Source organism: Trichosurus vulpecula, chromosome 2 (genome assembly GCF_011100635.1).
Source record: "Trichosurus vulpecula isolate mTriVul1 chromosome 2, mTriVul1.pri, whole genome shotgun sequence".
Taxonomy (NCBI): domain Eukaryota; kingdom Metazoa; phylum Chordata; class Mammalia; order Diprotodontia; family Phalangeridae; genus Trichosurus; species Trichosurus vulpecula.
Genome location: NC_050574.1, coordinates 45,935,103 through 45,961,359, shown reverse-complemented (window position 1 = coordinate 45,961,359; position 26,257 = coordinate 45,935,103). Strand labels below are relative to the sequence as shown.

The following is a 26,257-nucleotide window of genomic DNA, read 5'->3' as shown; positions in this document are numbered from 1 at the left end:
TAAGCAGTCCTAATATTTGGCACAGTATTAGGGCCATCTTCTTGCAGAATAATCAGACAGAGTAAGAGTGGAAAATGGAACATACCCTTTGACACAATGATCTCATTATAGGGACTATAGCTTAAACATAACACGAAAAAGAAAGAGAACATTATTTTGTCCATTTAAAATTACTCTGTGTGAGCAAAAAACTGGTAGCAACCAGAACAGTCAATACTTGAGAATGTCTGAGAAAAATAACCTGTTTGTGCATAATATTATGGTGATATTATGGGAAAGGGGAGGTGCTAAGATCGTGAAAGCCCAGTCAGTAAGGCACAGCTTTGGCTGGAAAGTCTACTACTACGCATACTTCCTAAGGATTCTAAGTGCAGAGAGGCACAGCCACAAGATATAAGTGGTAAACAAGTGGTAGCAAATCAACTGAGAAATGATTAACAAGCATGCGGCTTGTGACTTTAATGGAATATGACTATGCCATAGGAATTCAGATACATGCAATGACTTCTATGAACTGACCCAGAATAAACTAAGCAGAACCAGAATACATGCACGCAAACACAACAACATTAACAGAAACAGCACTGAAAGGCAGTGGCATGTTGAAGAACTCTAATAACCAACCGGCCTAGAGAACTGATGATGAAACACATTTCCATTTCCTCCCTCCTTTCAGTAGAGAGGTGGGACACAATGGATGTGGAATGTGGCACAGTCAGAGAAGGTTACCCTTGGCTGATTTTCCTGTAATGTTTTTTGTTATAAAGGAAGGTTTCCATGGGGCAATCAAAAAGGGACAAGAGGAATGAAATAAGACGGAAGGGTGATGGTTCAAGGAAGAAAGGACTCATTTAAAGGGAAATACTGGTGTGAAAACAAAAAGGAATAAAAAGTTTTTTATTTTTATTTTAATTATAGATCTTTAAAATTTATGGATCTTTGTACACTTGTATCCTCTGGGAAGAGAGATATTTCATTTTAGAAAAACATAATTCCAGAAGGTAGAGATTATGTCTCTTTTGCTTTGTTCAGCATTCTTTTGAAAATGTCCTATAGTCAACCATTTAATACTGAGGATGAAAAACATAAATATCAATATTCCGGAAGGATGGAAGAAAACATAAATATATGGTATGTTAGTGTGCTCTTTGACAGAAATTTTGAGGTTTAGGCTCCAGATTAATCCCACATTTGGTTTTCTTGGAAATGGTGGTTAAGTGTTGTAAATATCACATTTCTAACTTTAAAAATATTTTAAAGTGGTGCAAATGCTTTATCAGCAGATACATATAATGTGGCTTATAACTTATTTATAAAGCATACGTGTGGCAAGGATACAACGGCATTAAAAATATTTTAAGCATTTCATAACATCTATGATCCTATGATCCTTTTCCAATGAAAAGGTTTCTTTGCTTTTTGTTGTTTTTTAATGCATGAAATAAATGTGCTTTCTGGTTGGCAGGAAAGATCGAAACTCATAGGCAGGCTAAGAGTAGGTGATTCCCAGTGGCAAGGCACATCCATGTATACAGCAGCTTCTAACACTTCCCTACAGCTCCCCCTGTTGTTACTCCTTAGACCTCCTGCTTTTATCACCTCTTCCAAAGGTGCATTGAGTAGCACATGCTACTCTTGACAACCAAGGAAGCCCACCCTGCCAAAGCAAAATGAACCCCTATGGGGTCTAAACCACAAGACTGTAAGCCAGTCCTCATCCAACATTTTCAATTGATTCAACAAGTAACTTTTGTATGGAGCATAGCTATGACTCTGCAAGGTAAGTAAATGAGTGATATTCTCTTTATGACTAATATTACCAAACCTAAGCCATTAGACAAAGAAATGTCTGGTTTTTATGGCCCCAGAAGGCTGAGAGGCTTAGAGGAATATTCCCCATATACTGAAAATTATTATGCTACCTGGGGTTTTTTTTTTTTGGTCAGGCTTTTTGATACTGCTTTAAAATTGTACTATAACTTCCTCTATCCAGGTTAGTTTCATCATGATGCCTCATTGACCTGAATTCTGATAGAGTCTTGTGCTGTACTCTTGTGCTTGTTTACATGCATGGTACTGCTGCAGTTCACAGTCTTATGCAGTATCTCTGAATATATTTCTTGTTTCTTAAGTGACAATAATATTCCATTACATTTAGACACCACAATTTGTTCAGCCACATCCCAATTGGAGGAGGTCTGCCTTATTTCAGGTTTTTGCTACCACAGAGTGCAGCTAAGATTATAGTTATATACTAATCAATCAAAAGGCATTTACTAAGCATGTAGTATATTCCTGGCACTAGGAATTCAAAGACAAAAAATGAAATAATCCCTGTTCTCAAAAAGCTTATATGGTCAAGAAAGATAACACATATCCATTTAAGTTTAAGTAGAGATAGGACCTGTGATTTCATTGGTCTATGAGTTAGGAAGCTCTCTCTCCTAATGCACATAGGTCATTATCTCTACAACTTATATTCTTGAGCTCTAAGAATTAAAGTGCCATGCCCAGGGTCACCCAGTCAATGTGTGTTAAAGACTGGAACCTGAACCAAGCTGAGTCTTGCTGATTTCCAAACCAGTTCCCTACCTATTAGATCATGATGTCTTCTCAGTATATAAAAAGTACTCAGAATGTAACATGTATATTTAGAATAAAGAAAATAAATGCAAATTTGTAAATTATTATTATTAACAAAGTATTTAGGGAGGGCACTAGCACTTGTAGGAATCAAAAGAACTTTCATGTAAAAGGAGGTGCTTAAGCTGAGTCTTGAAGAAAGTGAGAAGTTCTATGAGCAGAGTTGAAAAGGGAGTATTTCCTGGTTCAAAGTACAAGGCATGGAGATAGGAGATGTCAGCCACAAAGGAGAAGTCCAGTTAGGATACTGCGGGGGAGGGTGTTAGGGGGTGGGGAAAAGAAGGGCAGGGTAAATAAGGTCAGAAAAAAGAGGTTGGGTTCTCTCTATGGGGAAAAAAAAAAGTTCATAGTTTGTCCTATCAAGCAACAGTGAGACAATGGCATTTACTGAGTAGGAAGCGCCGTGGTCAGATCAATTTGGAAGTTTTATAAAGACCGGATTAGAAAGGGGAGAGAGGGCAGGGAGACCAATTCACCAGAGATTGCTGCAATAATCTAGGCCATGAGAGTGTGAACTAAGGGTGTAGTTGGGGGGGTGGGGGGGCAGTTAAAATGAGAAAGATTGTAAAAACAGCAACATTTGGCAACTGACTGACCATGGGAAATGGGAAATCAGGAATAATGCTCTGGTTACAAACCAGAGAAACTTAGAAGAATGGTCGGGAAGTTCAGTAGAGGCATGAATTGGTGGGCAGAAATATACTGAGTCATACTACATAGAACCTCTCTGTCACTGACCTCTTTGGGTACATGTCTGTTACTTTGCCTTGTGATACAGTCCAGTTAAGAATCTGAGATAGAAAATAACCTGTCTTGTCCCACTACAAAGAGAATAATACTTAATGAGAGACCTGTAGAATTTTCCTGAACATGTGAGACACTGAGCAAGTTACTTAGCCTCCAGTCTTTCCGTTTCCTCATACGTACTGGAGGTTGAGGAGTGGGGGAACCCAAGGTGTGTCTACTAAATTGGTCTATGAGGTCTCTATGATCCTTCTACTACAATGGCTTTTGGATTCAACACAATATTAAATGGAAATATTATAAAATGTTTATTAAGTTTCAGTAAAAACTTCTATATACTACACTTTCCTTGACTAATCAACAAAAAATCAGAGTTGTATATTCACAAGTTATGGAATAGAGAAAAGGTAAAATGTAAATTAAGACCTGAGTTTCCATCTCCCTTCTGACATATTCTAGTTGTGTGAGTTTGAGCAAGTCAATTACTAGCCCCACGATGCCCCCAGATGAGAAACTATCACTAGGTAAGTTACAGGGCAGTTGCCTATTTGCATTGGTAAATAAAGCTTTCTCACCAAAAGTTCCCCTTAATCGTGAAATCATAGGTTCAGACCAATAATACTTTTTTCTTTCCTCCTGAAAAATTCTTTATTTGTGGCAAAAAGAGTGAGAAAGGCAAAGGCAGCTTTGGAGATTGCACTGGACGTGGGGCAGAAGGACTAAGACCCAACCCCACCTCTGCTGTTCTACTATGCAATCCATCAGCCTATGGTGGGACCTCAGTTTCCTCATCCCTAAGTCAAAGTGGTTCGATTTAGGTGATTACAATGGGCCCTTCAAGCTGCAAATTCTATTATCCTACAGAAAAGTTCAGAAAACCATTTTGTCATTTGTTCGCCACATGAATGAAAGAGGGTGGAGACAATGCAAGCAGACCAACATGACTAATATTACTAGGAGCATCAAGGGCCAGAGATAAGAGAGCAGCCATTTGAATAGTAAGATGGCAAACAAAAAAGATGTTATATAGGTAGGGTCAGCAAGATTTGGCAATACAGAAGTAAGAAACGCTAAAAGCTGGTTATTTGAAAAGACCAACAAAATGCATAAAACTTTAGCCAACCTGATTAAGAAGAGAAAAACCAAATTAAACAAAATTTAAAATGAACAAGGGGAAATAATAACAGAGAGGAAATAAAAACTATCAAAATTAACTATGCTATTAGTTTATATGCCAACAAAAGAAAGAATACTGTCTACAAAAGTATAAAATACCCAAATTTAAAAAATAAAATAAAATACCCAAATTAACAAATCTAATAGAAAATAAAACTGAACTAGCTGTAAATGAACCACTAAGGGAAAAAAAATCCCTGATCCACATAGATTGACAGAAGAATTCTATCAAATTAATTCTATAAAAATCAAAATGAACCTATACTACACATATTCTTTTTTTTTTTAATTTTTAGTTCCAAATTCTCTCCCTCCCCATACTTACTGAGAAGGCAAGAAATATAAAACTCATTACAAATATAAAACTCATTACAAATATGAAGTTATACAAAACAAAACATTATTCTCAAAAATTCAGAAAGAAAGAAAATCTATAAAACTTCCTAATAACCTAAAGCAAGAAGGGATAAAACAAAGAAAGAAAAATGTAGAATATGCTAATAAATACTTTGAAATCTTATCCAAAAATGATTATAAAAATTTATTCCAAAAAAAGTATTCGTTATGATCAGGGTAGATTTATATGAGGGAAGAGTGGTTCAACATTACAAAAACAATTATAATAATAAAAGTTAAAACAATGAAAACTACATGATTATATCAGCAACTCATTTATGGTTTTTAAAAACCCTACAAAATATAGGAGCAAGAGGATTTTTTTTTAATATGTGAAAAGTGATCTAAGACCAAAGGCAATGAAAAAAATGCTAGAATCTTTCCCAAAGAATCCAGAACTAAAGGAAGATGCACTGTTTCATGCTGTTCCTAGTTCCATGTTGACCTAGTTCTAGAAGTACAACCAACTGTAGTAAGACAAGAGAAATAAATTAAACAGAGGCAAAGAAGAGAAAAGATATTCTTACTTGATAAGGATATGAAGATTTACTTAGAAAAGTCCAATTAAGATACCTAATAAATTCAGCAAAATGGCAGACTATAAAATCCTCAAAATTCCACAGAATTTCTATGTAGCAGCTAGGTGGCTCAGTGGATAGAACACTCGATTTGGAATCAGAAGTCCAGAGTACAATCCTGCCTCAGGCACATTCTAACCAGACCCTGAGCAAGGCTCTCAGTGTTCTCCTCTGTAAAATAGGGATAATCAAAGCACCTACTTCCCAGGGTTGTTGTGAGGCCAAAAATGAGATAATTTTTGTAAAGCACTATGCAAACCTTAAAGCACTATGTAAATGGTAACCATACAGCAATAACAAAATCCAAGAGACCATAAAAGAAAGAGAGGCTCTATTCAAAATAACTATGAAGCACATAAAATATTGGAGTCAATTAGCCACAGCACACTGTGCAAAACGATCCTTAAAGAGATAAAGAATAATTTAAATAACTGAAAGGATTCATGGCTGGGCCATTCTAGCAGAACAAAAAATCAGGACAATAATATCGAAATTAATTTACAGAATGAATGCTATAACAATCAAAATACTTTTCAAAGCTAAACATTAATAACAAAATATGTTTGGAGGAAAAAAGGGTATAGAGTATCGAGATAAATTATGAAAAAAGAGGTGATTACAAAAGATAACGTAGATAATTTTAATTATATGAAATTGAAAAGCTTTTGTATGAATAAATACAACTAGGGCACCAAGAAAAGTCACTGATTGGGGGAAAAACACTGTATAAAATATCTCTGATGGGGTCTAATAAGCAAGTAATATAGACAACTAACAGAAATATCTAAGACTAAAAACTATTCCCTAATAGTAAGTGGGCAAAGGATATGAACAAGCAGTTCTCAAAAGAATTGCAAGCCACCATACGAAAGAATATCCTAAAATTCACTAATAGGAGAAATGTAAATCAAAACAACCCTGAGATTTCATCCCACACCTAGAAAATTGGCAAAGATGAAATAGTGAATGTTGGAGGAGCTGTGAAAAGACAAGTACAAGTGCACTGCTTGTAGAGAAATGACTTGGTCTTCCAATTCTGGGAATCAATTTGGAATTATGCGAAAAAAAAAAAGTGACTAAAATGTCTATATCATCTGACCCAGAATTTCTACTGCCCAAGCACATACTCCTATGGAGTCAGTGACAAAAAGAACCCACATACACCAAAATAATTTATAAGTATTATAATACTTTTCCCAGTAGCAACAAACTAGAAGCAAAGTAGATACCCAAACGACTAAATAATGGCTAACCAAAATGTGGTGCATTCATGTAAATGGAATATTACTGTGATGTAAGAAATGATGACTATGATGAATATGGAGAAACATAAAAAGACCTACATGAATTAAGGCAAAGCTAGGTAAAGAGAATCAGGAAAACATACATAATGGCTACAGCAATGGAAAAAAAACCGAAACTGAATATAATGAAATTACAATCACCAAGCCTGAACACAGAGAAGAGATAGGAAAAAGTACTTCTACCTCTTTGCAAAGATGGGGAACCATGGATGTGGAATATTGCATATAACAGACTTTTCAATACGCTCATTGGTTTTGCATAACTTTTTTTGGCCTTTTTGAAAAACTATTATAAATGGTGGCCCACTGGAAGCAAGGGGGAGGAATATAAGTGATGTGAAAACAGTGACCTGTGATTTCAATGGTGCAGGGAGAGAGAAGAAAAAAGAGAAGGAAGTTCTACCAATGCAGACACCAATACAGTTGCAGGTTGGCAACTTCTCTGCGAATTTATAGTCTTAGAAACTTGCCTATTGTACTGCAAGCTTAAATGACTTGCCCACAGGAACACAGCCAGTACATGTCAGAGGTAAAACAAAGGGTATCCATCTTTTGCTTATCAAAAACAAAAAATAACAATAAATATTTTATACACACATATTTGCATACATTTACATAGATTTTCATTATAAAAATGTCATTGGGAAGAATGGAGACAAACTCAAATGATACCTTCAAAGTTTTATAGTAAATGGTCCTGTTGATTTCCAGTGGAAAAAGATTTTGTTCCTTTCCTGATTGGGCCCAGTTCACATATCGAAGCCAATTCCCCTTCTTTGGATCAGTGGCATCAACACACATCCATCCCAAATTTGGATAATATACCTAAAAAAAAAAAGTATTATTGTTGGTGCTGTCGCTACTGTATTGCATATGTAGTACTTTACAACTTAAACGCATAATGCTTTAAGGTACACAGAGCACTTCCCTCACAATTCTGTGAGGTAGGTAATATAAATGACCACCCAAGCCAACAGGGGTTACTTCTATCATCTAGAACCATTCTTAATGTGGGGACCAACAGTTATTCCAAAGTGTGCCTAAGTCCAAGGTGCACAATAAGCTTTGTTATTTTAGTTTTATTTACCTCCAAACAAAATGGGCAATATGATTCAGAAGAGTAGGAACAAATGTACCTTATGTAGGAGACATGTGTGTATACATATACATGTGTATGTATATGTATATACAAAACAAGCTTATTACTATTTCTCAAAAGGATATAGACTCCATGATTGATACAAATTATCTTTCCAGCATAAATGAATTCATGGTAGGTTTTTAAAATCATATTTTCTCAATTAACAGATACTGAGAAACAAATATTATCATAGGAGGTTTCTGAAATAACAAAATTTGAAGGAAAAAAATATGGAATAGAAAAGAAAATAATGGGAAAATACAGGCAAAGGGAACAGCACTTCCAGACTGCAAAAAAAAAAAAAAAAGAAAAAAGAAAAAAAAAACAGTATAAAACAGCAGTCACCAAAATCATTTAACAGTAATTAGAAAAAAAACCATAAGTACATCAATGGAATGGACCTGACAAAGGAGAGTCAGAAATAATAGAACTCAATATCCCAGCGTTTAATAAACCTGAAAATAAAAATTACTTGGGAAGGAATTCCCTATTTGATGAGAACTGCTGGAAAAACTAGAAAGCAGTCTAGCAGAAATCAGGCTTAGAAGCCCACTCTACAAGTATTCAACAATAAATTCAAACTGATGGGGCAGCTAAGTGGCACAGTGATTTGAGCATGGGCTCTGGAGTCAGGAGGACCTGAGTTCAAATCCTGCCTCAGACACTTGACACACTAGCTGTGTGACCTTGGGCGAGTCACTTAACCTCAACTGCCCTGCCTTCCCCCCTCCAAAATAAATAAATAGATTCAAGCTGATAAACAACCTGAACTACTTTAAAGTTCATACTATTAAGAATTAGAAAACAATCAGATCACATACCTTTCACAATTTTGCAAAAATGTACCCTTAAATAAACAAGAGATAGAAGCAATTTCAAAAGATAAAATAGATAATTTTGCAATATGAAATAAAAACACTTTAACAAAAGTTAATGCATCTAGTTAAGAAGTGGTCAAATGGGAAAGGATTGCTATATTTAATACCAAAAGTCATTCTTCAACAGATAAATGAGCAGAGGATAAAAATAAATTTCTTCAAAAAGGAATTGTTAACTATAAACACCCACATGAAAGAATGCTCCAAATCACTAATATTAAGGAAAATGCAAACTGAAACAATCCAGAGATGTCACCTCACAACCAGCAAACAGACAAAGATTACAACGGATGGAAAAGTCAGTCTTGGGGGAGGGGCAGAAAAGGGGTTGTGGAGATAAGACTAACGCACTGTTGCTGGATGTGAATTAGTACAATCATTTTGGAAAGCACTAAAATGCCCAAAGATGCCACTTCCAGGCATATACTACATGGATGCGATTGAAAAATCCCTATATATACCAAAATTTTTAGAGCAGCATGGTATGTGCATACAAAGAACTGGCAAAGTAGATGCCAACTGACTGAATAATGACTAGACAAATTTTCACTGTGCTATAGGAAACAATGAAATTTTTGATTTATGAATATGAATACGGAGAAGCACAAAAACTTATGTGATTTGCTACAGTAAAGTAGATGAACCAAAGAAGATCTGTGGGAAGACACACTTCCCATTTCTCTGCAGAGCTGGCTATTTCCATGGACATGAAACCTTTTGAATAAAATCAATTTTTTTCCAAAGTATTGATCAGTTTTATTGATTGTTTTTCCTCCCTTTTCCCCTTTAGCTTTAAGAAAGTTCTTGGTTATATTATGGATGTCTATCTGGTAGGGGAGACAGGGATATGGGGGAAATTTTGGCAATGTAAAAACATATCAACTAAAATTCTTAAAGAGAGTTTCTCATACTCTAAAATGTTGGGGATCACTAGTCTTAGTGATAATTAGTGTTAATTACATTACCCTAGAGGTAGACACTTTCTATCTTCTCAACTAAACTTTAATATCCTTGAGGACAAATTTCTTTATAGAGTGCTCATACAAGTCCTCCTACAAGCATTTATTAAGTGCTTACTGTTGCCTTGAGCTATTCTAGACACTGGCAATACAAAGAAAGGGAAAACACCTCCTGCTCTCAACAGATAAATAACCAGGTACATAAAAAGATACAGAGTAAATGGGGAAAGTACTAGAAGCCGGGAATCAGCAAACAAGTATCTATTAGTTGATTCATTGATTCACGTAACAACTGAACATTAGAAATGGCCACTTGGCTCCCTGTTTTCAGTTAGAGGAAGCGATAAAGACAATTTCAGAGTATCCTCTCTTTGCCTTACTAGTCAAGAAAATCCAAAGGTACCAAAAACCAATGCACAGACTAAGTATGCAGGGGTTTTCTCCCCCTCATTTCTCAGTCTATTCTATTCTTAAATTCTGATGGTAAACATAGACAAATGTGTCTTTGACTCGTGATTTTCATTATCTAAGAAAAACTCCAATTCCTATTGTGTTGACAGATCTGAGTGGGAGGTTTCTCCTTAATTGCCAAAGAGTAATGTGTTACACGAAGCACCCATGACTTATAATGACTCTTTTAAAAAAAATTGTGGGGGGGGGGAGGAGGGAGAGAGAAAAAAGGAAGAGCCTTTTCTGTGAGCTGAAAAGATTACGCTTTCAGTTTGAACAGCAAAAGCAGCAGCAGATACAGGTATGTCAATATTCAATAAGGCAGAGATAATTCTAAAAAACCTGTGTGGAGATAGAGATTTTGTAAATTAAATATTTTGAATGTTTTTGGTTACTTTGCTATTTACAGGAATCCTTCTGTACTGTGATTAATACTTCTCCTGTTCTACCCCAAAGGTACAATTTTTAAAGAAATATATAATTAGTGATCAGCTGGATTTTTAATGATGTCATGAGTTACTATGTCCAAAGAATTCACTCAAATAGCCAGCATGCCAACTGAGCCTGAGATCTGAATATAAAAAATCCAAAAGAAAAACATTACACTTCTAAGTATCAAAAAATAATTCTAGTTGTTCATATAACGAGTTTGTTAAAAGCAAGGTACAGCCTTAATGACGTTGCAGAATTTGCCTAGTGTCCCTTTTTCCCACATCTCTAAATAAGCCACCTGTATTAATTTCATTTCTCAAGGAAGTAGTTTTGGATAAGAGGGAAGCAGTACAAGTAAAATATCTGTAAGAAGAAACCCCAAGCTCAGAGTGAAATGTTTTTACTATGAGACAGGGTAGTATTATGGAAAGAGTACTGAACTAAGAGACAAGAGATTGAATTATGCTTTTCTTATTTACAAGCACTAGAACAACGGACAAGTCCCTTAACGACACCTACAAAGCTTGTTTCTGTGGGAGACAGTAATGTAGTCAGGAACTCATGCTGCTCCATACCACTGTGTTCCTGGTCAAGTCACTTCATCTTTTCCAATGTGGATTCCTCAACTACAGGAAGAGATTAGACAAAGTCACCTCCGACATCTTTCTTTTCCCCTCAGCTTTAGAAGTGAAATCTTTTCTATCCCACATTCTCTCACACAGAAGTTCCCCAATCCCATTCTTATTTCATTGAATCCGCCACCACTCATCAAAAAGCATTTATGCACCCTTCGAAGACCCAGCAATACCACTCCTAGGGCAGTATCCTAAAGAGACCACACAAGTGGGAAAAGGACCCGTATGTACAAAAATATTTATAGCAGCTCTTTTTGTGGTAGCAAAGAATTGGAAATCAAGGGGATGCCCATCAATTGGGGAATGGCTGAACAAGTTGTGGAATATGAATGTAATGGAATACTATTGTGCTAGAAGAAATGGGGAAGATACCGACTTCATAATAACCTGGAAAAATCTACTTGATATAATGCTGACTAAGGGGAGCAGAACCAGGAGAACATTATACACAACCACAGATATAGGGATTCTGTGATGACGAACCCTGATAGACTTGGCTCTTCTCAGTAATACAAGGTTCAAAGTCGACTCCGAAGACCTCATGATGGAGAGAGCTATCTACGTCCAGCGAAAGACCTATGGAATCTGAATGCAGATTGAAGCACACTGTTTGCTTTCCTTTTTTTTCCCTTGGCTTTTTTTTCATTTTTTGTTTCTGTTGTTTCTGTTTTTGATTTTTTTTACTTTTGTTTCTTCTTTCTCATAATTCATTCCATTGGTCATAATTCTTCTTTACAACTTGTGTAAATAAGTTCAATGCGAAGTTATATGTAGAAGATACATTGGATTCCATGCAGTCTTGGGGAGGGAAGGGGGGAGTGGGGGAAGAAAATATGGAACTCAAAATCATGTGGAACTGAGTGTTGTAAACTAAAAATAAAAAATCTTAGCTAAAAAAAAAAACAAGCATTTATGCCCATGACATGAACAATTCAAGATAAAAGGACTCACTACAGATAAGCTTACAACCTACTGGAGATAGAACATGTATACAGTTAAATGCAAGATATAGATATAATGAATACAAATTACAGGGGAGGAGGAAGAGCAGAGAGAATGGGAGAATCATTAGAGCAATCAAGAAAATTTCCCTTGAAGGTAGTGACAAAAAGCTGGGCCTTGAAGGGAACTAGAAGTTCTAAAAGGCCAAGGTGCGCAGATAAAGTATTACAGGAGATGGAATGCTATGCATGGGGAACAGCAAGTTGGCCACAGCACACACTGTGTGACAGCAAATAACATATAAGATTATAAAGAACTACAAAAGCCAGACATATGATTTGTTGCTCCGAAATTTTTTTTCTAAGATCTTTAATATTTGGGTCACAGATTCATTCAGAATTTATTGTAGAATATGGCATAGAATGTTGGCCTAAACCTAACTTCTGCCAAACTTTTCCATCTTTCTCAGGTGTGCTTATCACATAGGTCATTTGTATTTTCAGGTCTAATAAACAGTGACTTATTGAGAGGTAGAAAGTAGGTGCTTCCTACTTACAGCAGGAAATGTATTTCTTTTTAAAACCAAACAGGGTTGTTTGTATTTTATCCTAGCAAAAATAACAAGCCAGTGACACTTCTTGAACAGGGAAGCAACACAGTCAAACCTGTGCTTTGAGAAAATCCATTTAGCAGCTAAGTGGAGAACAGACTGAAAAGAGGAGAGACGGGAAAACAAGGAGAACAATTAAGAAGTTTCCCTCCCAAACTACTTTGAATTTAACTACTTTGCATATATCTGTATTTATCCACTTAATATTTATGTCTCCCTCACTAGAATGCAAGTTCGTTGTACATACATAGGGATTGTTTCATTCTTTATACGTGTATCTCCAGTGCCTGCAGGGCACATAGTGAGCACTTAAATACTTATTAAAATATGTATATTTGGGAGTCATCTACATATAGATATATATGACTCACAGAATTAGAATGTAGGCTACAAGTTCAGGCAACTAGGTTGTGGAGTGGATAAAGCATGGGACTTTGCCTTAGGAAGATCTGAGTCCAAATGTTGCTCAGATATTCAGTATGTAACCCAGAGCAAGTCACTTAACTTCTCTTTGCCTCAATTTCTTCATCTGTAATACCAAACGGTTGGACTTGATATCCCCTAAAGTCTCTTCCAGTTTTAAGTTTATGATCCAGTGTTTCTTTCCCATTTGAGGGTTCACAATATTCCAAGTAGTTTGAACTAATAATTCTATAAGGATCCCTGAAGCAGTAAATGACTGCCTAATTATTTTACAAGTATATTTTTCCTGGGACAAGGATGTACATGTTTGAAACATAGCAGCTAAATGAAACCGTTATGATCACTTGCAAAACGATTTTGGTGTTCATGCAATGATTACATCAAATTCAGACCACTTCTGACTAAGCACAATGTATTTTTGCAGCTTCTCCACCTGTAATCAAATTGTTTCCAAACCATCCTACAGGTTCAACATTCTAGTGGCAAACCCAACAGATGGCCAGACACATGAACATTTTCATTCTATATGCTGCACCCAGAGAAATTCCCTCATTCCCATTACCCTATAATCATATCTTATTCGCTATATAATCAACCTGTTTACAAACAGCTGCATTTTTGCAACCCAAACCCCAGGCTGTTTGAAAACCATGATTACTGGGCATTCATATTATAAGCCATCTAGACATTATCATAGACCCTCACAAATGTTCTGCAAAAACAAACCTTCTTACTGAAATATTAAGGTTGTTTTCTGATTTAAACTTTTCCTCCACTTATGTACTATTCTTCTATCTGGCAGATTTTCAAATGAAATGATTGGCAAAACTGGCCAGTCCTTCAGTAGGGTCTATGTCAGAGTGTTCTGGGTATACCACTAGTAGAAAAGAACAAAGTCTGAAGAGATTCTTTCCTTACAAAGGTTAGTTTATATGTAAATATTTTAAAGCAGTATATGAAATTGAACTTCAAGTACATTTATCATTTAATACAGTGCTTGTCACTAGCCAACAGAAAAGTAAATATTTTATATCATGAATAGCTATTCATTTTCATGGATTTGTTAGGTGGCTAAAAATAAATCAATTTCCATTGCCCAGCAAAAGATATTGTAAAATTGCAACATTTCTCAACATATATTTCTGTGAGCAAGCATTTTTACTTTGTCCTTGTTTCAAATCAAAATGTAGAAATATATTTTACATGGAACTAGATTTTAGATTGTATTTGTTTGGCATTAAAGCAAATATTGCAAACTTTTGACCAAAAAAAAGTCTAATACTGAAATTAAGTTTATACATGGTTATATCATGCTAAACATCTTCCAAATTGCAACTTATTCAGAGATTACCAAAGTGGGTTGATACCCCCACCTGGGGGGGGCCTCCACGGGAATGATGGGGTGGGGAGCGGGGGGCAGGGCAGACATGGCAGTAGCTTCAGGTGCAATTGGGGAACACTGAATAAAAAGGGGCAGTGAAATCATAAGGAAAAAAGAAAAGAAAATTTTTGAAAAACAGTTCGCACATGTTTCATCTGTTGTGATGATATGAGTTAAAGTTGTAGTAATTACATTATTTTCCAAATAAACACACAAAACCCAAGTTATAACCAATTAGTAGTCAAGTCCACCGGCAAATCTTAAAACAAGCAAATGTTGGCAGACAACTTGTCGGGAAGTCCAGCTTACGTCGGCAGGAATACGTGCATGTAATGACTTGTTTACAATATGATACTATACGTTAACATGATGCAGCATTGCATGATCAAAATTTCAATGAAGAAAAAAAACACAAATCTACAATAAATTATCAAATTTAAGATGCATAATTTTTTGTATATTTTTTTGAAATGATACAAATTTCAAAAAAATACTATCAAAAGGTCAAAGATTCCCAGGGGGGCACCGAATATATTCTTTTTAAAGGTGGCAGTAGGCCAAATCTGGGAACCTCTGATTTGAAATGTTATTTCCAGTTCACAAAGAATTTTTAGACTGTCTTGGATGTAGGAGATAATTAAAATTTTTTGTTGAATATAATTGAAGGTATTTTTCTGAATTACCTACCTTTCCCTCACCAAAATTTTCAATAATTGGTTGGCCACTAGTATGCAGTTTTAACATTATAAAATCTCGCTCTTTCTGTACTGGAGACTTTTTTGCTAACAAAACTGCCATTTCTACTTCTACAATCCTTTCACACAATTACCCCTTTAATTAATTCCCATTACTAAGAACACATACATGAACACAGGATAAAAATAATTAAACAGTTGTTACAGAATGAATAGAAGGTTTCCAACATATCAGGTAGATTCCATATAGAAAATGTACAGAAAACTTGAACCAGAATCACACAGGATATGAAAAAGACAGTGGTAGTAAGGAAGGGGATTCATGCTTGCATTCTGCATCCGTACAAAGAATAGGTACCCACACAAAAATTACCACCATTTATACATTTATATAACATTTTAAAGTTTATAAAATGAGTTATAAATATCTCATTTGATCAGTAAAATCACAGATTCTTTAAAGTATCAAAGTGTTCAGCATGTCATTACAACCATCTTAAAAACTTAACCTCAGAATATACAGAATGAAGTGGATTGGGCAACTAAGTGAAACAATATGCCTTCATAATATAAAGATACTTGACAGGTACAAGCTATTTCAAAATTTTTTAAACCAATTTTTAAAATTCAACATTGACACAATGCATTGATTTACATTTTGAAATTACAAAAAATAGAAACTACACATTTCAGATTTATGCTAGGTTACAACACTCAAATCCTGAAACTTGGATCCATAAATTGAGCTTTGTATTAAAAATTTTAAACTAATAAGCTGCCACACAGTAATTCCCTTTCCAGGGGCAGGGAGAGGGGGTGGCATGGTGAGAAGGGGTGAGTAGAGTTGGATAAGACCTGTGATGTCATAACTGTTTAGAAATCCCAGTGAGGAATCTAGTCCTCATACAAGATGCTCCATCTCTGACTCTTCTCTATACCTAGATCTCTCTTTCCTCATCTCTGTCTCTTGGCTTCCCTCAAGTCTTAGCTAAAATCCCATTTTCTACATTGGGAAAGAAATCTTTCCAATTCCCTTTAATGCTAGTGCCTTCTCTCTGGTTTTATCCTATTTAAAGAGACAGATAGGTGACATCCCTGGCTCTAGAACTTTGATGTTCCAATGCATGATAAGGTGGGTCCCTCCACCAATGCAAATCACAACCTGTGCAATGCCTTCTCCACTTAATCAATCCCTTGTCAGGTCCACGTCTACACTTAGTACAAACTGTTATGAGCTGTTGCCATTGAAGAAATTCAACACTCTGCAGTCAAACTGGAAATAGGCTTCTTCCCATTTAATAAGGCTGGTTCTTGAATATTAGATACAAAACCCAGCACCAGCCCCATATTCAAAAAATGCCTCCAACCTGGTAAGATGTGCTGAAGAGACAGTGAGTGCACGCTACTCTAAGAACGTTCTGGAGAAGTTAGGGAATTCAGGGATGCTGAGTCAAAAAAACACTGGTCCTATCACACCTTCACAACCCCAGTCACTTCCACACTGGGATGAAGCCTACCAGGAAAACTTAATGTTGGACTGTGACAACATTAGACAGGGTAAATGTGATAAACACTACAGGCAAGACGCTACAGGACACTTCAGATTTCTACAGCACCTAACAATTTATAGAGCTCTTTCCTCAAAAAACTTTGAGCAGAAGAGTACTAACAGCATATGTGTGTGTCATAGTGGATTGTACATATGGATTGTATATATGGACTGGACACAATAGTCTCTTCTAATTCCCAAATTCTAAGATTCTGTGATTAAATAAATACTTCTTCTTCTACTTATTCTATTCTTGCTACTCCATTTTCACTGGTTCATCTGAACACGTCATGTAAACCTCTCTGGATTTTTCAAAGTCAGAGGTTGGGAGAGGTAATAGATAACATTTCTGGAGCATTTGAAGGTTTGCAAAGCATTTCACCTACACAGTCAATCCTCAACATTCACACTTTTAGCTTTTGCAACTTCAAACATTTGTGTAATCTGATTAGTAACTTCATTTTCTTTCACATTGGTAACCCTGCACATTCACGCTTACATACAATAGAGAAAAAAATGAGAGGTGCCATGTGCATTAGTTTGTGGAGCAGCTAGTATCCTACTAGGTTATGCTATGCTCTCATCCTCTGAGACCCTTAAGGATCTGAAACAGTGCACAAAGCAGACATCACTGACCAGTGAATCCCAACATGCTCTTTCTTGGTTTTCAGAGGGAAGCCAAGGTAGAGAGGTTTACAGCAGTATAGTATACAGTACGATGCCCTTACGTAGCCATTTAACACAGTGGGAGGTAAAATTCAGGATAAGAAATGTTTTAGTCTTAAGAATCTTATTTGCTGTATTTATGACACTGTAGATACGTGTTACGAAAAGTAAATGTTGTCTAAAATCCATGTTTTTATTTTTTTTTAACTGAGGTGTTAGCACAAAAGGTCATAGAATTCAAGGAAATTACTAGCATTGAAAAATTCATAGAGAAAGAACTGTGAAGTTTGAATACAGATCGAGGCGCACTACATGATCGCCTTTTTTTTGCTTCTCTTTTGTTTTTTTGGGTTTTTTTTTTTTTTTGGTTCTGTTTCTTCTTTCTCATGATTCATTCCATTGGTCAAAATTCTTCTCCACGACTTGACTAGTGCATAAATTAATTCAATGCGAAGTTATACATGACAGTTATATGAGATTCCATGCCATCTTGGGGAGGGAGGGGGGAGGGAGGGGAGAAAATCTGGAACTCAAAACTATGTAGAACCGTGTGTGGTAAACTAAAAATAAATAAAGAAATTTAAAAAAAAAATTCATAGAATTAATAGCATTACTTGCATGTTACCAATTTTATTTTCTGTATTGTACTTCACGGGTTATTTCATAGTTAATTGTGTTAGAAAAAGTATGTATTATCAGACTTAATGTTTTGTTATAAAGGATTATATGCAGAAAAGTACATTTTTAACAATCTCTACCAAAAGATTATAGTTTTCGGTAGTCACAGGAATCTAACCCTCTATTCCCCATTATATCAACATTCATATTTTTCACTTTTGTGCCATTTTCTAGGAACATTTCTTTAACGTTAAGTTGAAGATTGACTGTATTGTCTTATCTGATTTTCATATCACTCCTGAGAGGCAGGTGCTCTCATTATTCCAATTTTACAGATGAAGAAACTAAGGCAAACAGAAGTTAAATAACTTTAAGTAACTTTCCCAGGCTCACACAACTAGGAACTATCAGAAGCAGGATTCAAACTTGGGAATTTCTGACTCCAAAGCCAGCACTCTCTCCATCATAGCAAAGACACGCCTCTAACAACATTCTCCCTTTCTCCCTCCCACCCCAAGTTGAGCTTCACAACCACCATGGGAGATACTATAGTAATTTTATCCCCATTTTACAGATTTTTTAAAAACAGGTTCAAAGAGGATGATCTCTAAGGTCTATTCCAGTATTTTAAAATTCTAATTTTATTTTCCAGGTGAAAAATGAAGGCTGAGAAGAAAAGAGAACTAAGCTATTCCATTTCCTTTCATCTCTCTAACCCTCTCCTCCCCTTGAAGACTCCAAGCTACTAATCAAAAGAAAGCCTACATAAACAACCATCCAGGAGCCTGAATATGGAAAGAGAGGAGAACGGGGAAAACAAAAACCTTCCTGCATGGCAGCACTGACAAAGTAGGTAAAAAACTTTTTCTTTTCTTTTGTCAGTATTCTAACTGCTTTCTTCTACCTACTTTATTTTTTCCCTTGTCTGTGGGCAGGGCAAATAGACAGCAACTTTTTGCATCTCACTTCAAGCAAATGTATCAATGCATTTATTACCACCAACTTCCAATTAACTGAAATATTTTAGATGGAGCAATTTTGAATCTGTTGTAATGAAAGCTTATCTGTACACACCTGAGATAAAATCCTCATGCAATAAAAACAAACTTCACTGCTATTTATATTCGTACTATCCATTGAAAACCTCATCCTAAAGGTTTGGATTCTCACAACTTTCAGAAATAATCTTACTTTGGCAAAAGAATAATACAAAACAGGGAAGATGACAATACAATTTGGAGCTGAAAAGAACCTGAGTGATCACTTAAACCAAACCCCTTACCTTACAAATCCCTCAATCAATAAGTATTTATTAAGTGTCTACTACATGTCAGGTTCTATGAGGCATTGGAGATATAAATACAAAGAATTAAGCAATTCCTGTTGTCAATGAACTTACATTCTAATAGGGAGATAAGTACATAATAAAACATATGCCACATAAATAAAAGTTAGTACATACATATATGCATACACTTACACATACACACAAAATATTAAAGCATAACAGTGGAGAGGGACTGGCAACCAAGAGATCAGGAAAGGCTTCACTACATACACTTCTAAGAGAGAGAGAGAGGGTAAGTGAAGCAAGTTGCTCTGAGGATCTGTGACTGAGGCAAAGTAAAAAAACATATACGTAAAAAATAGAGACAGAGAGAGAGAGACAGAGTCAAAACAGAAATCAGAATCCAAGTTTTCTAAAACCAACTTTATTGCTCTTTCAGTCACACTATAACCAATTCTCCAAGATATGACTTCTTTATTATTTGAGCTATTCTCTAATTCAGAGAATTCTTCTGCTAAATCTGAGGGGCTAGCATAGAGGTTTAATATTATTGAACACATTCTTGCTTTCTCTTATGTGTCCTCTCCACTGTTTCAATCATCTTAACTCAACAAACAGCAAATAATCTAGAAACTTGGTCATTATACTACAGAATGATACTATCCATAAATTTCCATATAATTAGGATTTTAAGCACCCTTTCTATTTAGAAATCTGTATCTTGGATTTCTTTTGCTGTTCTTATTCTGCCTCAACTATTAAGATAGATAACTGGTTTTCCCACTCCCATTCTCTCCCACTCAATCCTTCCTCCATACCAGAGCCAGTTTAATCTTTCGTCTACAAAGATCTGACATATCCCCCTACTTAAAAATATTCCATGGCTCACTACCGCTTACAAATTCCTTGGCCAGCATTTAAGGCCCTAATTTTCTTTCCATGTGTGCTAAGCTTCATCCAACCAGATTCTCTCGATCATTTGTATTTTAATTAAAAAAAAAAAGGCCTGGCAATTTCCTGACTCTATCCTTTTCCTTCTTTTTTCTTTCTTTTTTTTGGGGGGGAGGGGAGGAGGAGAATTTCTCCCGAAACTAAATAATATTTATCATCTAATACAAATCAGTAAACCCAAATGTTGTCCTTATTTTAAATTGCTAGGTCAAAATATTAATTACCATAACAAAATATTTCCAAAATGTTGTTTAATTAACCTCACAGCGACACGTGACACTGATACACATCCTACTTCTTGTGTTCCCTCTTCTCCCGGTTTATGCGGCCTGATGTTTCCTCCTCCTTTCCACCCTTTCTCACTGCTCCCTTTCTACCTCTTTCACCCACTGATCTTCATTTCACTCCTAGCCCCTAAAAGTGGGCCTTCTCCCCACTTCACTCTCCAGTCCTCTATCTTCATTATTTCTTTGAACTCTCTGGATGAGCTCTGGAGAGTCCTAGAGAGCTCATCTACTCCTGCCATTTTCTGCGAAAAGATGCTTCCTTAGCACATTATAAAAGATACAGCACTTCATGCAGGAGCCAGAAGACTTGGGTTAAAAGTCTCCACTCCAAAACTTACTAAATCTGTGTCCTTAACATCCTCCTTGAACCCCCATTTCCTCATCTCTAACGAGGTAAGAATACTTGTACCACCTAAAGCACTATATAATTGCAGGTCATTATTCTTAATATTACGGTCAGTAAAATTACCAAAAGCAAACATTATTTAGTACTTGCTATATGACAGGTATTGTGCTAAGTGCTGAGAATACAACCTAATAGACTCATTATAACAATAATATTATGCATATACATTTTATGTATGGAGTGTGTGTATATATTTACATACATATTTTAAATTAAATCAGTTTCCCTATTAAAAAAATTATAAGGGGAATGGGAAAAAGAGAACAAGAGGAAATACCCTTTTTGAAAAGACTCTGTACTTTTTAAACATCTGTAGTGCTAAAGGAAAAGAAAAATACCAAAATACTATTTCCTTTGAAATTCAAGAAAGTCTTATATATTAATTTCTCATAATTCTTGAATTCCTAAAAACTTTTAAACTTGTACCAAATGTTTTTCACAGCACATAGATACAGCCCTATAAAGTGACAGACCATTTCATAGTGGACTGAGATCTTACTGCAAAGCCTAGGACTAAACATAAAACCACAGTTGATTCTTAGTGCAGAATATGGCTAAGTTTCAGCCTCGTGAAGGAAAATAATTATACAATCTCTTATTTGTGCTCCAAGGAACAACATTTCACTTAATGTAAACATTCCTAAATATGTTAAGAAATACCAAATCTTCAGAAGGAAAAGAAATCAAATGTTAAAAAAGAATCCACACAACCCTTATCGACAGCTTGGCTCAGAACCAAGTGAATACTCACCTCCCACATGTACACATTGTTCTTCACTTGAGATCTTTTCTTCTTGTCACCAATAAATGGGCCAAACTTTTTCCCTTTTAAAATTGACTTTGCAGCCCAGACACCTATTAGGTAAAAATCAGCAACAATATGATTGGGTTACTGGGTTTTTAAAGAGTAAAAATAATTCAAGTTTCATAAAGTAAACAAGGATAGATCATAAAAGGCTAGCATAGCATAAAAGTAATATTTCATTAACAAAATGGCTCAACAAAAAATTCATTTTATGATAAAGAAAAAAAGCACAAATATTTTAAATATACCAAAAGTACAAATTTTATATCACAAAACTAAATGTTATATTTTAAACAGAACCATATTATATTTAAGGGCAAATATTTAGACAAATTCTTGCTTTAAAATGATTTTAATCCATTATGGATACATAAAAGGTCCAAATTATTATTAATTTAAAGAAATATTTTATAAGACAACTTAGTATACACAAATCACCTTATCATCAACTGGAAGCCTTTCACTATATAAATTAATGATATTCAATCTTAATGGTCATGATTATAGAATATCTTTAAATAGGAATGGGTCACATCTAAAAGCTAAACAAAACTGGATCCACCACTTAAGGAATCTTTCCATAGCTGTGTAATTCACTGGCCAATGTTGACTCGTTCATAAATTTAGTTTGATCAAAAACTGTAAAAACAAAATTAAAGTCATAAGACAGTATTTTAATAAAGTACCACCTTACTTATCCAGCCCCATCCATCCAGAGCAAAGTAGGAAGAAAGCTTCCCCAAAAGACCCTCCCAGGCAGCCCACGGGAGTGTCAAAGTCCAGGCTGCCCTAGAGAACATGTATTTTCCTCCTCAGGGAGGGCCCTTGGGTCCTCCATCTTTCATGCGGTTATTTCATACAAAATCCTAACTAGCAAATAGAGATCTAGCACAAAATCACATTTTGCAATATTTCCATGAAAAATAGTTTAACTACAAATAGTCTTAGTACTTATAAACCCTCAATCAAAATCTGAAGGCAAAGGAGTCAAATTCAAATTCCAGTTGTGCTACTATTATTAACCATGTGAAACTGAGTTAAAATTCACTTCTACTCTTTGGGTCTATATTTTCTCCATAAAACAAGGGCATTACAGTAGATAAGATCCCTTTACAACTTTAAAGCTTATGAACCTATGGAATAATTTGAAAAATCTTCTATCCAGAATGCCTTATTACTTGGTTGATTCAGTACAATTCAAATTTTCCTGTAATCTCATGGTTTTATTTGATAAGTATTAATTGTCAACAAATTTAAGGTGAGTTTACTCATTCAATTGTTATATTTTACAGCTGAAATTTTATCATTAAAGTATAAATTAACTCTTCTTATTAATCAGATAATGCCAGACTTAAAAAGAATCTTATACATCAATTAGGACAACTGGTATCCAAAACAAAACAACCGTGATATCCACCCAATCTTTCCTTTAAAGACATTCAATAAAAGAGGACCCAATATACTTTGGGATAGCTCAGTTAGCAAGTTTTGTCTTGTCTCAAGCTTAAATTTGCTTCTTTGCAGTATCAGCCCACGGTTCCCAGCTCTGCTGTCTGCAAACAGAATACATCTGATCCCTCTCTCATATTAATTTCCTTCACATATTTTATCGACTAATTCAAACACTGATTTAACATTATGTTAGGCACTCTTGGAAGACAGCTACATGTCCCAGGGAGAGACAGAAAGAGAGAGAGAGAGAGAGAGAGAGAGAGAGAGAGAGAGAGAGAGAGACACACACACACACACACACACACACACACACACACACATCTTCTTTAGGTCAAACACCTTTGATTCTTTCAAAGGATCCTCATACCTCAAGAATTGTAGGTCCTACACCTTCCTGGTTCTAGCCTTTCCTTGGATATGCTCCAACTTAAAATTTAACACCCAAAACAAAAAAAAAATATTCTCAGTGTAATCTGAGAGGCAGAGTACACCAGGGCTATAATCTCCTTATTCTTGAAAGTTATGACTCTCAGTGCAGCTCAAGATCAAATAAACTTTTTTGGTTTCCATACCACACTGCTGACTCATGTTAAGCTTATGGTCCACTGAAGATCTCCTAAACAGCCATGAGAAGTTTGTTCACTTTTGTTTTGTTTTCAACCCAAGAGATAAGAATTTACATTTATCCCCAGAGTTTATCTCACTGGATCAAGGCCTTTTGAGATTTCTTTGGTTCCTGTCTCTAAACAGCTATTCATTGAAAAAGCATTAAGTGTCCACTAAGTGCCAGGCTTTATCCTAAGCAATGGAAATATGAAAATATAAACAAAACAGTCCCTGACCTGAAATAGATTCCATTCTATTGGGGGAAACAAGAAGTACACACATATAAATACAAAGTCATTTCAGAGGAAGGAAACAGCAACTGGAAGACAAGCTTTGTATAGGAGGTTGAGCTTTGAAAGGAGCCAGAAATTTATTCTCAATAGCAGAGGTGAGGCAAGAGAGCATTTCAGCCCTGGGGGACAGCCTGAGCAAAAGCCTATAGAGACAGGTGATGAGATGTGCTTTAGGCAGGGGCCTAGAAAAGATGATCTGAACTCTCCTCTAACTCTGCTGTTTGAGGGTTCTTTGACTTGGCCAAGGTCATCAGGCAAGGCCAGGAGAGAGAGACCCTGGCTTGGTTCACGCTGCTTAAGCTGTACGCTTATACTTCACAATTTGTGTGCATAGTAATGTACTTACATATGCATGGTAATGATTTGTTATATTATACTGAGATAAAAAGTATAAGAGAATACATTTTCATGTCATTTGGGGCAAGCTGGAATATATCCTCTTATTAAGGTCCTTTCTCCCATTCTGCTTCTGATGTTCATCTAAATTTTATATGTCAATTCCATAGTCCCAACTCAAGTATATTTCAATCTGATTTGCTCTTACTAACATTTAATGACACCAAGTTTAGAAGTAAATTTCAAAGAATCTAGGTAAAGGATAATTGGGGTCTTGTAGGCTACCTTTATAGAAATTCAGACCAGAAGGGATAGGAAGTTCTCAAGACTGAAATTCTGAAGTCACAAAGAGGAACAACTACAATGAGGAAGAAAGAGGATGCTGCCTAAAGAGTCAGAAAAGGATGAGAAGGAAATTGACCAACCAACTCAAATTTTAAATTTGGTATGGACACCAAACTATGACATGGTGTGACAAGACTAGCATCAGCAGTGTGTAAGCTCCAGGCATGCTGAGACTGGTGAGGAAGACAAAGGGAGATAAGAGCTGTGTTGTTTTTTTAGCTTTGTTGGGGATAAGGATCTAAGAAGGGATCAGCTCATGGGGGGGGGGGGATGTCACTGACAGTGAAGGTGGCCTGCTGGGGCCCTTGCCAAGTACTTTCTTGAGTATCTTGAGTATTTTAAGAAACAGGTGAGTGGGATGGTGAAGCCCTCTCATGGAATCTGGATCTCAGCCTCTCGGTGAGTTGAGTGGAATGAAGAGGGGTGGGGACCATTCCGCATGGCTCAGGGCTTCTGATTGACAGCTAGGCCTAAGTTTCAAATGACAAAAATCACCTGAACCGTGTCCTCACCAAATAACGAAAGAAGTGTCTTTAAAAGTTTGGCATTGGCTAAATTGTACCTGGGGTAGTAGATTTCCAAGAAATTGTGAGCCTAGACTCCACCAATGAGAGCAAAAGGCCAGTGGTGGTGGGGCCCTTTCATGTGGGATCGTAATAAGTTTTTCTGTTTCTAAATTTGAGAGACCTCTGACTTTTTTTAATTAATCGCTGGCAGGTGGTCTCACCCCACACATAGAGGATAAACTTGCTGAACTACTGGCACTCTGAGTTTTGAAAAACTACAGATAACACGAGAAGTACTGCAGGTCTGAGAAGGCAGGTCTCCCAATTTTGAGATGTGGAAGCAAATGGAATCTGTAAAACATTGGCCAAAGAGGTTTGAGCTGGGGAACTTCTAGAACATATACAAATTTTCAATTTTTATTGATATCTTTTCTATATAATCTTAATTTCCTCCTTCACTCTGTCTCACATAAAAAGTGGTTTACTCCTGGTTACAGGGTCGATTCCTCTACATGCCCAAGTGATCTCATTCTATACCATCTCTTCCAGTAGACTGCCCCTCCCCCATCTCCACTTATTTTCAACCTCTCCCTGTCTGCAGGCTCATCCCTTACTGCCTACAACCATGTCTCTACCTCCCCCATCTTTAAAAAACCCTCACTAGATCTATCCATCCCCACAGCTCTGGGAGAGAACAAGGCTAGAGCAGATCCCTTGGGGATAATGCTAGAAACTAGAAACACTAACCATGATTACCAGTTA

At 36.0% G+C, this 26,257-nt stretch overlaps 1 protein-coding gene across 2 annotated transcripts in view; it reads right to left on the bottom strand.

The window, feature by feature from the left end:
• Positions 1-26,257, bottom strand: part of PRDM2 (PR/SET domain 2) — a 210,939-nt gene that overhangs the window by 137,212 nt on the left and 47,470 nt on the right. For both annotated transcript variants that reach the window (XM_036747096.1, XM_036747094.1), the window contains exons 4-5: positions 21,904-22,007; positions 7,514-7,666 (exon numbers count right to left, since the gene is read on the bottom strand). In XM_036747096.1, the coding sequence (XP_036602991.1) occupies positions 7,514-7,666; positions 21,904-22,007 (257 nt within the window). The remainder of the gene's footprint in view (positions 1-7,513; positions 7,667-21,903; positions 22,008-26,257) is intronic.